Genomic DNA, 12,882 nt, shown 5'->3' with positions numbered 1-12,882 from the left:
CTCAGCTTGCTTTTAATGTGAGTCTCCACATTAAGCCTCTGACCTTTCCAGAAGCTGATGGTGAGGTCATTCCTGCTCTAATATTTGCATATGCAGAAGACCAATATGTTTTTCCTGATTCTCAAAGAATCTCGGCAACTTTCCTTCACGTGTTACATGTGCATAGCCTTGTAGGAGCCCCGGGCCACGCTGCATTTGGCCATGCATCTGTTAATTATTTTTCATGGGGATGCAACAGTAACAGAACAAGATATTTTTCATATTTTCTATACAGCAGGGGAACTTACAAGACCTGAAATGAGCTCCTGTCAAACTGGAACTCCAGTGACTGTGCAAAGGAATGCACAGTGTTACTGCTGGGTGAAGCTCTTACAGTGTTTTATAAGGATTGGGTCCAGGAGCCTTTTCCTGAAGCCTGACTGAGTAACTTTGTTCTGTCTGGCTGGGGGATTTTTAGAGTTTTAGTTTTTAATGTGAACAGTGGTGATTATCTGATACAAAAGCAGTAAACAAACATTCCTGGCTTTACTGTGCTTATTCTGGGCAGTGTAGCACAATATTTTGCAATTGGGAGTGTTGTGAAACTGGTTTTCACTTGGCTTGGAAATACATGTGACTGTGGCTGAATCTGCCAGGAAACTACTTGGCTAATTCACTTATTTCCTTCGGTACGTGGAAAAGAATGACCCACCCAAACCCTTCCCATTCCATAGTAGGTACCTGCTCTTCAGCTGCAGTCTCTCTACAGCATCGCAGTAACTGCAGCCTGCCAAGGTGCAATGGGCAGTATGTCAAACTTCTCTAGGTTCCTGGAACAAGCAAATGTAAATATTACTTTATTGCACTGAGAAACTTTGTCATCTGCATTATAACCCCATAGTGGGGGAAGGAAAACCAAACCTCTGCGTAAAATTGTAATTATTTATACTGCAGGCAAAATGTTAGAAGCCGCACTTCTGCCCCTCTGCAATTGCCAGCACTATTTGCTGGATTCCTTAAGTGGGTACGTGGAGCTTAAATAGCACAGCAAGAAGTGGGGGGAGAGGCAGTCACAATAGAAGGCTGGGGAGAGATGATACGAATTAGATTTACAGACTACAATATATGAAACTCTCCAGAGAAGAGCAATGGATACTGGACTGTCTCTTGAGGGAGTGATGTGCCCTATGGGGAGCAATTGAGGCTGTCTCCTTGCACAATGGCAGAGCAGAGCGGGCTGCAGCTGTGGTCGGCTAGCTGATGCTCAGCTGCTGGGTGATTTCCATGCAGGAAACAGGGAAGGAAAAGCCAAGAAGTCTCTATGCAAACTCACCTTGCAGAGGGAAGCCAGGGTGCCCTGAAGGCACAGCAGTATTGCACAAGTGCTGTCCTAGGGGGGCTTACTAAAACTGCCCCCTTCTCACTGCATTGGGGTTGTAGTCTTGGGAAGCTGTTTCTTCTGAGAGTTGGAGTGGGGGACTGTTCCAGGGGAGGCTCACTAGGGTCTGAGTTACAGACCATCAGCCTCTATCTGAGCTCACATGCAAAGCAGAGTTAGTCAGGAACACAATTTGGGAGCAAGAGTTGCCACATACGCCTGCATTTTGCCTGCTCACAAATGGCAGCCAAAAGGTTTAGCACAGCCAGCGTGTATGGGCTGAAAGCTGGAACATGCTGGGTTGTTGCTGGCACAGGCGTGTTCATTCTTCCTCTGCTGTAATTGGGTCTTTCCTCCCATTTACCCAAAAGGGAACAACCTGCCTTATCTTGCTTGCTCACCTGACCGTTGATCAGTCTGCCGTACACTCAGTCACAAGAGAAGAGAGGTCTGTGCTCAGGAGGGGCTGTGAAGAAGTTTCCAGCTACTTTTGCCACTGAAATCTCTGTAAAGCTCCTGTATTACTCAGGTGAGTCTGCTAGGGATTGAAACATGAGATTTATAAAGACCAGTTCAAGCTGCAGATAAGGAGAGATATTCAGAAGTTTGTTGTTTTGATTTGGTTATCCCTTTCCTTTAGTGATTTAGATCCTGTGTTGATTTAGTGATGGAATAGTGACTTTTCTGGGAGCTTTTCAGGAGGAGAAACAGTCAAGGTCTGTGTTTTATCCCTCTGCCATTCAAGGGGAGCAAGGACTAGGCTTTTTGCTCCAGGCTAGGAAAGACAATCCTGAGTAAGTCTAGGCGGGTAAAAGCTAACAGCTTTTGGTCCTAGGCCATAGATACAGCTGTAGCTGGAGCAATGGAGTGAGTGACATGTTTTCTAGCTGACTGTGAATGTATGACTCTGATGAGATACTTTTCTGTCTTATCTCTGCCTGCAGAAGTTTAAGATGATCATGTTCATTCTCATACCCAAGGTCCATTTCTCAGTCGTATGGTCATGAACATGGCATTTTAAAATGGTGTAATCATGCCAGTGCAAAGCCCAGTGAGACTGCAACTGCTCCAGTATAAAAAAAGCCATGTACTTTTTCCTCTTACTGTAAAAAAAAAAAAAAAAAGGCTGGTTTTCCTACAAAGGTAAAATTTAGAGGTATAAATTTATTGACCAGAACCAAAAGTTTTTAAGAGGTTAATTATCTTGTGTGCTTTGAAGGCTATGCTCCAACTAAACAGAAGTTCAGAATATGAAATTAAGAGCATGAGATAGCTGGTGTAAAAGCTTCTGAAACACTACTTCATGTAAGGAGAACAGCACAGTCGTTGTTCACTTGTTCCGGATTCTCTCCTTTGAGATATAAAGTCATTGCCATGTTTCTAGGTGTAAGAACTAAATGTGTCATTTCTCTTAAAAACAACTTTATTTTGGATTAGAGAAACAAGAATAAATAAGAATGAGCAAAGGGGCTTTTTGGGCAGGGAGACCATCTGTTACTGGCTGCAGTGGTTTGAGTGGGTACTGAGTGGAGAAGACCAGAACAGGTGCCGACATGCACTTTTCAGTGAAGGAAAGTTGCAGTAGGCAGAACACAAACCCCACATTGTCTCCTGGCTGCATACACAACCGTCATGAGGCAGCATCTAGACTTGCTCATGTCTAGACTCAATTTTAAGGACTAAACTTCTTCCCCTGTGTTGTTTTATCAGACCATTTGTCTCCTAGTAGCTCATTAGAAGCTAATTCAGTGCCATTCATGAGAGTGGTGGTGCACATGAGTCATTAAAGTACAGTGTATTAAAGAAGAGCCTGTGTACTGGAACTGCCAGTGGTCGTGCTTGTCTCTGAGCTGCTATGACAATATTGACATGAAACAATGCCAAGACAGCATAATATCAGTAGAGCAAAGTCCCAAACAGGAGGTTGTTGAAAGTAGTACTTAATTTGCAGGCACATGTGTTCATTTGTAACCAGCTCTGAAATGTGTTTGAAAATGGATTTCAGTTTCACAATCTGAAGGCATTGACACCCTCTCATTAGCTCAGCTGTGGCAACAATGCTTATGCTACCAAAAGACCTTAGGCACATGCTGTCTTCCACTTCTTAGTTTGCGTAAGGAGGCTACAGTCTTTTCAAGAGCCCCAGTTATTACCATGATTCAAATCATGGAGGGGAGGAGGGACTGTTAGGTAAAGGATCCAGGCAGAAGTCCCTGGCTTTTCAGCCATGGGAAAGCAGGTATCTTGCATTGTGTTTTGCAGTGTTATAATATGGATTAACAGATTTTCTTTTTTAATCCTGTCCTCTAGTGTTCCTGTGTCTACCTCGTCTCTCCCAAGATGCTGAAAAGAGTCCTGTGTACACTGTTGTTCATGGGAGCCTTGCCATCTTTGGCTGACATGTCCCAGGGCCACATCTCGGTGGTCTTGCTGGGAGCCACAGGTGATTTGGCCAAGAAGTATTTGTGGCAGGGTCTATTCCAACTCTACATGGACCAAGTGAGCAGTGGCCACAGCTTCACTTTCCATGGGGCTGCGCTGACAGCTCTGGAGCCAGGGCAGAGGCTGATGTTTGATGTGCTGAAGAAGCTGGCCTGTCCCCCAGATGAATCTCCCAACAGGTGTGCTGTGCTCAAGGACCAATTCCTGAAGCTGAGCCAATACCACCAGCTGAAGACTGCCGAAAACTACACGGTGCTGAACAGAGAGATTGAGACGCTGCTTCGCCAGGAGGGGCTACAGGAGGCTGGAAGGATCTTCTACTTCTCAGTACCACCATTTGCCTACACAGAGATTGCCCGCCACATCAACAGCAGCTGCAGACCGCCTCCAGGAGCCTGGCTGCGTGTGGTGCTGGAGAAACCTTTTGGCCATGACCTGGAGTCAGCGCAGCAGCTGGCTGCAGAGCTGACAAGCTTCTTCAGGGAAGAGGAGATGTACCGGGTGGACCACTACCTCGGAAAACAGGTGAGCAGCTTGCAGGGTGCAGCCCCTTGCCAGGTTGAGGGACTTAGTGGCTGGGAGAGTGTTGGATGTCAGCTCTGCTTCTAACAAATGTTGTTTCCCTCAAATTCAGGCAGAGCCACTCAGTGTGCCCCCAAGCCTCCATTTGCTTATGGAGTCCTGTACTGTTCTTGTCCTGTACTGTGCTGCTGTCCAGCCTCTTACAGAGCAGAGGAGATGTGCAGACCAAAAGCACGGCTTTCTCCCGCTAGAGTGATGAGAGTCCCCTCTCCAGAGGGAAGCCTCTGTGTGTGTGTGTGAGGGAGAATGCAGAATTATTCTTACCAAGTCTTCTTACCGAGGTCAAGGTTTTGATTTCACTGAATAAGCAACCCCTTTTCCCTCTCACAATTCTCCCATCTCATTACACACAGGTGCCTCTGCTTAGCTGTGGCTTCTAGAAGCAGTTTTTAATTTGGTATGATGTGGAGCTGATGGGATGTTAGTTTTGGGGGATGCTTAGGAGAGGTTTCTTCCTCCCCTATGCTCCGTTCAGGGCATGGAGGACTGGCTGCTGCAGAGACAGTTCAGGATGTGGAGCTGCATTGTCCCAGAAGGAATGTGTTCAAGGACATGCCATCCTTGTTTTAGAGGAATGTGATACCACGTTTTGAAAGTAGCCTGTCCCAGCCATGGCACTGTGGCCAGCTTTTACTCGGAAGGTTGCATGTCCAGCTGCAAGGAGAGCATCTCCACTAAGAGGAGCGATTTCTTCTCTTTCTTTTTTTTCCTTTTTTTTTTGTTTTTCCTCCCAGAAAGAGCAGATGGCTTTAGTGGTGTAAGCATCTGACCTGATGTATTTCAGCACTTTGGAACTGTACGTTAGTCCCAGGATGGTCTGACTTAGCCCTTTGTCCTTTGATGGATATAAACTGAGTGCCTTGCAGTTTGTAGTTCAGCCTTTTTCACATGAAACCTCAAAATGTCTCAGCAAGATCTTTAATGTTTGCTCTGTACAGTCACTGGAGACCCCATTGTGTATCACTCCAGGCTGTCTTGCTGATTTTCTCTTCTCTGGTCTACTCTGCTCTCTGCTGTGTGGCATGTCTGCTGGTACTCCAGAGCTGGCCATGTCCCAGTACTGGATGGGGCAGTGAGGCAGAGATACTGTGGAAAACTGGTGAGTTTTTGTTGGGTGTTTGATTTTTCCCTTCACAGGCTGTAGCCCATATCCTGCCTTTTCGAGATCAGAACCGGCAGTTTCTGGATCCGATTTGGAACCGACATCACGTGGAAAGAGTGGAGATTGTCTTGAAAGAGACTGTGGATGCTAAAGGTTGGTGAGGCAAGTGTGCAGAGCTAGGGTGAATGAGTGAGAAGGCAAACTGGCGGGTTCATTAATTGTGTGAAAGTGGCCCTTGAGGCAGTGCAGAAACAAAAAAGAGCAGATGAATGATATGTTGCTCCCTGGAAATAGAGAGGGATTGTCTTACACCTATACTAGAGACTGACTCACTTCCAGGTAGCGTTGCTGCTTCCAGGAAAAGATTCCCATTGCAGTTCATCTGGGAGAAGGGGCAGAATCCCCCACCTTTTTCTGCTGCAGAGCTTTCGGGGCATTGCACTTAGCTTCCTATCCAAATCTTGGTAAAAGGCACTGGATTTGGAGTTCATGAAATCTAAGGCCACTTCAAGTGCTGCAATAATCTGGTTGTTGTGATAACCCTTTTGTATTCCTGTCCTGTTAGCTACCAAGCTTACACTGAGTATACATTTGCACTATTCTTTGGAATATGCTTTTGCATGGATGTTTTACTCATATCAGCTAGTCGGTGTCAGTCCAGGAACCTAGGTCAGTCTGTGTTTGTCTGCCTGTTTCTTTCCCTTTCTCTCTGTAGTAAGAAAGAGCATTGCAGAGAGAAAATCCAAGCCCAGAGTTGCTAGCATGTGTCTCCTGCTGAAGGACACAGCTGCAATCCCTCCCTGCAATGCTGCAGCATCCGCTCTGCAGTGCTCAGCATAAAGCACTCTGGGCTGGACTGCCACCCGCAGCACTTCTTGTGATGTCAGGTGCCCTGAGTTCTGCAACATCAGGATTGTTTCTCCACTCGCTTTGCTTCCTCTTCTGTCTTCCTCCTCCCTCCCCTTCTCCCTCCCTTCCTCAGCCACCACAAACTCAATTAATGCAACTTTGTCAAACTTGGAGTAGCCTTTGGTTTGGCAGCCCAGACCTCACCTGGGCCTGTTTGTGGGAAAGAAGTGCACTGCAGAGAGATTTAGGGAGAACAGTGTTGTCTCTGCATAGCCCCAGCTACACCCTGTACCCTCCCTGCTCTGAACAACTTTGTAATTTTTCATTTGATGTCTTTTTTTCCCCGTGTGGCTTCAGCTGGCAGCCTGGCTCCCAGCAAGTCTGCAGCATCGATTACGTTAATGACTCTGCCTTTGGATGAGAGCAAGGGAGATAAATGTATCAATCAATAGGGGAAGCCTGTGGCCATGATGTAGTCTGCAGTGTGCAGCCTGCTGCTGATGGACCACAGAAAGGCATCTGAGTCACTTTATAAGTGCATTGTCCTTCTCTCCCTGTTCCCACCTGCATGAGAGGTCAGGCAGGGAAGGAGAAGCAGAGCTTTGTGCATGAAATTTTGCCTGTCAAGGGCATGGCTCAGCCGGAGCCTTCTGAGGACATGAAACGCCAGGGGAAAAAAGGCAGTGAAGAGCAGTGCTCACTGCCAGGGCTCAGCTTCAGCTGTTCTGTGGACCTGGTGTGTAGCTATAGAGCTGCTGGAGTCCCTGCTCTCGCCCTGCTTTCCAGCTATTCTGTCAAAGCTTTTGCATAGAACTGCATGTTGTGTGGAGTCCCAGGTCCTGTGACCTGTGGGACAGGAATGTCAGGGTGAGGGTTATACAGGGACCCTGCATTGTGCTATATGTCAGGTTTGAACTGGATATTGCTGCCAGTCACTGACTGCAGCTTCTGAAAACACAAGCAGTCTAAGAAAGCAAAGCTGCTCTGTGCACTCAGGAAGTATCAGGCAAGAGCATTACCCCTGCTGGGTTTAGGCCCTGTAAGCACCCAACAGCAGGATTATGTTTGGCTCTGTGGAGGAGAGCAGCCTTGTGGGAACCTTTTATCTTTATTTTAGTAGCAAAGGCATTTTGGAAGCCCCTCTGGAGAAAGAGAGAAAGCTTAGAATTGATCACAAAATCATGGAATGGTTTGGGTTGAGCAGGACCTTTGAAGATCATCTAGTCCAACCTCCCTGCCATGGGCAGGGACATCTCTCACTAGGACAGGTTACTCAAAGCCCTGTCCAACCAGAGCTTGAACACTTCCAGTGATGGGGCATCCATAACTTCCCTGAGCATGATAGCTTCAAGTTAATTGTTGGGCCAGGAGAAGAGGAGCTTGGTGCGAACCAATTTGGGCTTGTGCCCTTTGTTCTCCTTGGCACCCATGTTATACATGCAGAGGGCGAGGCTGCAAGGAAACCGTATCAGTTTACCAGTATCTTACCTTCTCTGTGCTCAGGCCGCATCAGCTTCTACGAGCAGTATGGAGTCATCCGGGACGTGCTGCAGAACCACCTCACGGAGGCCCTGATGTTCCTGACTATGGAGCTCCCAGCTAACGTGAGCAGGGCCGAAGAGGTTTTGCAGTGCAAACTGCAGGCCTTCCAGTCCTTGCGGGGCCTGGAGAAAAGCAGTGCTGTGTTGGGTCAGTATCAGGCATATGCCAGCCAAGTACAGGAGGAACTGCAGAAGGCACAAGACTACATCAGCACAACACCAACCTTTGCAGGTGAGAGTTTTGTCTGGGCCCTGGAGAAGGGAGTAGTCTAGAGCTGAGGAGCGTAGGAGATGTGAGTCCTTGCATGCTGATACCAGCCCCATGACTCTGGACCTCACTGCTGACATAGGGATGTCTCCAGGCATCCACAAGTATGGTAACTGGGAGCTGTAACAGGATAATACTGTTGTCATGTTAGTTAACTAATGATCCAGTGAATGGGAAGCATTGCATGAGAGCTAAGTCCCATTATTCTTGCTAAGATCTCTGCATTATTTGTAGAAGTGGCCTGCAATCCTTCGCCTTTTCATAAAGTTGAATTGCTCTCTGCATCTGAGGGGAAAGCATTGGCATTCTCTGTGATTAGTAGACCACAAGGCCGTCTCTGGCCACGCTGTGTCTTCTGAGCATTAAAGGTTTTGTCTGAATGATATTCATGCTCAAACTGATTTCCTGCAAGATGAAAAGAGACTAATGAAGTAGGATACCTGGGAGGAAGCACAGCGGGGTAGCTGGAGTGAAGTTAGTCCAGTGATGTCATGAAAGGGCTGAATGTGGAGCAAGAGACACAGTGGATGCCAAGATTCCTGGGAGCTAAGAAAGGAGAATGATGGGTGGGTGATCAAGATCCCCTCAGATCTGCTTGCTGTTCAGGTTTAATTTGGTAGCTGAGATCACTGTCATTTCAGGTGTGCTGATTCACAGTGACAACCTGCGTTGGGAAGGGGTCCCTTTCCTCCTCACTTCTGGAAAAGCTCTGGATGAACGGGTAGGTTATGTCCGTGTTCTCTTCAAGAACCGGGCTTACTGCACTCAGAGCGAGACTCTGAGGGATGCAGGGCACAGCCAATGTAAAGCCAAGCAGATCATCTTCTACATTGGGCACGGTGCACTCAACACCCCTGCAGTGCTTGTGAGCAGGAACCTTTTCAGGCCTGTCATGCCAGAAGGCAGCTGGAGAGAAGCAGTGGTTCAGTCAGACCTGCACATTTTTGGACAACCATTGTCTGATTACTATGTGTACAGCCCTGTGAAAGAGAGAGAGGCATATTCTGTCCTCATCTCCAACATCTACTATGGCAGGAAGGACTTCTTCATTGCCACCGAGAACCTGCTGGCCTCCTGGGCATTCTGGACACCACTGCTGGATAGCATTTCCCACCAGCCCCTGCGCCTCTACCCTGGGGGTGTGGAGAACCAGCACCTCTTAGACTTTGAAATGGTGAGTGGGGAAGTGGCATTCACACTGGCAGATCCAGTGGAACTGATGAACCCCAGCAGGCTGATGCCAACTGATTACAGGACGATCCAGTCCAAATTTCGGCAAAGTCCCCTGGTCTCAGCATGGTCGGAGGACCTGATTTCCCGTCTGGCTTCTGACATCGAGAAGACAGCAAGCAGGACTGTGGCACACTCTGGGCAGTTCCACCTGGCCCTCTCAGGTGGCTCAAGCCCAGTGGTCCTATTCCAGCGGCTAGCAAGGCACCATTATGCCTTCCCGTGGAGACACACCCACATTTGGCTGGTAGATGAACGCTGTGTCCCCCTCACTGACACAGAGTCCAACTTCTTCAGCTTGCACAATCACCTCCTCCAGAGTGTCAGGGTGCCCTACTTCAACGTCCACCCTATGCCTGTGCACCTGAACCAGCGGCTCTGTGTGGAAGAAGACAGAGGCACAGAGCTGTATGCCAAGGAGATTATGGCCCTGGTGGCCAATGCCAGCTTTGACCTGGTGCTGCTGGGGGTGGGCACCGATGGACACACTGCCTCGCTCTTCCCCCAATCTGAAAATGGCTTGGAAGGAGCTCAGACTGTGGTGCTGACTGAAAGCCCTGTCAAACCTCACCAAAGGATGAGTCTTAGCCTACCGCTCATCAACAAGGCCAGGCAGGTGTTTGTCCTGGTTTTGGGGAAGGGCAAGCATGACATCACCACCTTGCTCAGCAGGGTGGGCCATGAGCCAAGGAAATGGCCTGTCTCCGGTGTCAGCCCCAGCTCTGGCCAGCTGGTGTGGTATGTGGATTATGAAGCTTTGCTTGGGTGATGCCTTCACAGTGTCCCTCCTCCCTTGTCTGTGTGGCTGTTACAGCCTGGATTTTCCTACACAAGGTCCATGTTTTTCTGTTGCCAGCAGCAGCTTCATCTCTGACGGACTCCTCTAACCTTCTGGGAAATCCGTGGCTTGCAGTGCCTCTGACATTTGAGCCCGGAAAGGAGCTCGGCTCAATGTTCAGAGCCAAGCAGGAGCCAAGAGCCCAATGCAGCATTTCTGGCTCTGCTAGGGATTCTGACTGTGAGTTTGGACAAATTACCTCACCTTGAAGTGCCTCAGTTTTCCCTGCCAGGCCTTTGTGGTTATTAGCATTTAACTACCTCGCAGGCACTACAGGAGACTTGTTAAATTAAGTACCTGCCAAATTTTTTTTTAATTCTCAGGCTAGAAGACAGTGATAACATGTTCATCCTCTGCCCTGCTCAGTCTGGCTGGGCCAGAGTCATTGTCTCAGTAAAATGATGGTTGTGTGTGCATGAGTCTGTAGTCACGTATGTGCAGCCCGTCCTGGTGTCAGCCAGCCACTGACTATGGCTGTGCTCTCCTGGAAGCATGGATTTGCTTTTGTGGCATGTGGCCCCTGAATGCTCACTGCGGTCTTGAGCCTTTGCAAATTGCCCAGCAGCAGAGGCTGAGTTTATAAGCAGTAATTTGCTGCTTTCATTAAGTGGATAACTGATACCATGGGGGATGGAGAAGGAAGACACATAGCTTTTTAGGCTGTTAAGATAATGGGGATAGGGTGAGGAATAGGGCAGTTCACAGAGCTTTTATTTGCCTGCAGTGCAATAATTATTGAGGGGAAAAGCTTGGTGTTCAGAGGAGTTTTTTGGGTTTAGCTAGCACAGAAATGTTTTCTTTAAGTATCTTTCTCTGTCTTTGTCTCATTCTCTGAAATGAACTTTTCTCTGTCCTCAGAATTGAAGCTTGCAGTGTAATTCAGTGGCTTAAAAAATTTATGTGGGAGGCAGCTTTATAAACTATCAACATATTTGTCATTACAGCACACATTAAGGTAGTCACAGTGTTTGTGGATGGTGGTGGTGGGGTTTGAACTCAAGGACACTGACTTGTAAGGGGAGGGAATTTTCTCTCTACATGTCTCTTGGGCACATGGAACTAGGAAATTGCACCTCTGACAGGACGTTAAGTGGTTATAGAAATGTATAGTTTTGTTGCTCACAGGAGGAGTTGGAGACATCTAATCCTATCTAGAGACACCCCCCCCCCTTCCTAATTTTCACCTTCCCAGAATGCTGCCATGTGCAATGAGTGTCCCTCTGCTTTCCTGATATCCCCAGATGCTCTGTGATCTTCTCTAATAGGTACTTGACCACATCATACCAGAGTGCAGCTTTTAGTAAGGAAATCAAGACAGGACAAGATGGGGGAATCTGGGCTGATGGCCCATGCGGAGGCTAGAGACAAACCCACTGAGCTGGTGTGGCACCAGGATGGGACAGACCCGCTGCAGGCAGCTGGAATGTGGAGGTGGTACTGGCTGCCGGCAAGGAGGATTCTGCGTTGGAGCGGAGGCCACTTTCAAGGGGATTTCTCTCCTCTTCCTGTGAATGCTGGCCCTGTTTCTGCAGAGAAGTAGCTGTGTGTGGGTGGAGACAGGGGGGTCTGAAGTGACCCAGGGACTGAGGGCTTGGCAGGGGCCCCGATGCTGACAGGAGACGGTGGCCTGACCCCAAGCAGCAGCAGGAAGTTGTGTGCTGTTCTTTCAGCAGGGCAGGTCTGAGGTTGTGCCAGGCTTGGCCACCCTTCACAGCCTTCCCTGTAGCCTCACAAGGGAAACGGGATCCTCAGGAGTTGGACCTGGGAGTCTGGTGACCCCTCCTACAGCCCTAAAAGTCTGCAGTGTAGGGAAGGAAGGAGAAACCTGGGCAATAGGCATTGGCTTCAAATCCTTCCCTGCACAGGGATCTGCGGAATCCTAGTGATGAAGATGCAAATAGGTGCATGGGTCTGACAGCACACGAAGCAAGATGGGCAGGTCTATACAGCCGTGTTCCCAGGTTCTTGAGTAGTTGCCTTTGAGGATAATGCTTATCTCAATGCAGAAATCGGAATTGTTGTCCTCCGCTAATTGCGCAGATACAAGTGCACTGAGCGAGCTCTAGAGAGCCTGTTACTCATCAGCAGTCCCTAGGCGAACAGAGCCAGGGAGAACATAACCTGGCAGAAGCCATGTGCAGCAAGAAAAGGCCAAATTCTCAGGGACTGTCTGTGATTTCTGGCAGACACCCTCCCCCACCTTGCAGATGGTCCAGAAAAGCTGCATTTTACATACTGTATTTGACTATGCTGAGCTGAGTCGCACTGATGCGCATCACTTTGCTTTTGCGTGGGGAAGGAGGGGAGTTGTGGTGGTGTAGCTTTCTCAAAAGCTCAGATGCAAAAGAGAGACAAGTGCCTTAACTGGTCTGGTTGACAACTAGGATGGTTGGTTACCCACCTGTTTGGGTGTTCCTGAATAAGTTTGCTTCTCCCTGTTTCATGGTTACAGGTGGGTTTAACTACCAGCACAAACACCAAAGGGTGAAAATAAATCGCAGGGGAAGAGAGTAGCGTAGAAAAGTGGGAGGAAGGTGAGCCCTGCAGGTTCCTTGCTGCAGGACTCACTTGTCAAGCGGACGTGCTGACAGTGGAGTCTGGAATAAGAGCATACGCCTAGGGGTTAACTGGAATAACTCTTCTGGAATAACTGTCATCTTAGATGAGTGCTAG

At 48.3% G+C, this 12,882-nt stretch overlaps 1 protein-coding gene across 1 annotated transcript; it reads left to right on the top strand.

The window, feature by feature from the left end:
• Nucleotides 1-3,697: 3,697 nt before the first annotated feature.
• H6PD (hexose-6-phosphate dehydrogenase/glucose 1-dehydrogenase) lies at nt 3,698-10,435 on the top strand (the record flags this gene model as incomplete). The annotated part of the gene is made up of 4 exons (XM_082009370.1): nt 3,698-4,324; nt 5,519-5,636; nt 7,836-8,105; nt 8,783-10,435. 4 exons carry the CDS (start codon nt 3,698-3,700, stop codon nt 10,138-10,140), a joined length of 2,373 nt encoding a protein of 790 aa, XP_081865496.1. The 3' UTR covers nt 10,141-10,435.
• Nucleotides 10,436-12,882: the final 2,447 nt, after the last annotated feature.

Source organism: Phaethon aethereus (genome assembly GCF_964289735.1).
Source record: "Phaethon aethereus genome assembly, chromosome: 21".
Classification (NCBI taxonomy): Eukaryota; Metazoa; Chordata; class Aves; order Phaethontiformes; family Phaethontidae; genus Phaethon; species Phaethon aethereus.
The sequence above is the reverse complement of the archived record's forward strand: the minus strand, read 5'-3'. Positions and strand labels throughout refer to the sequence as shown.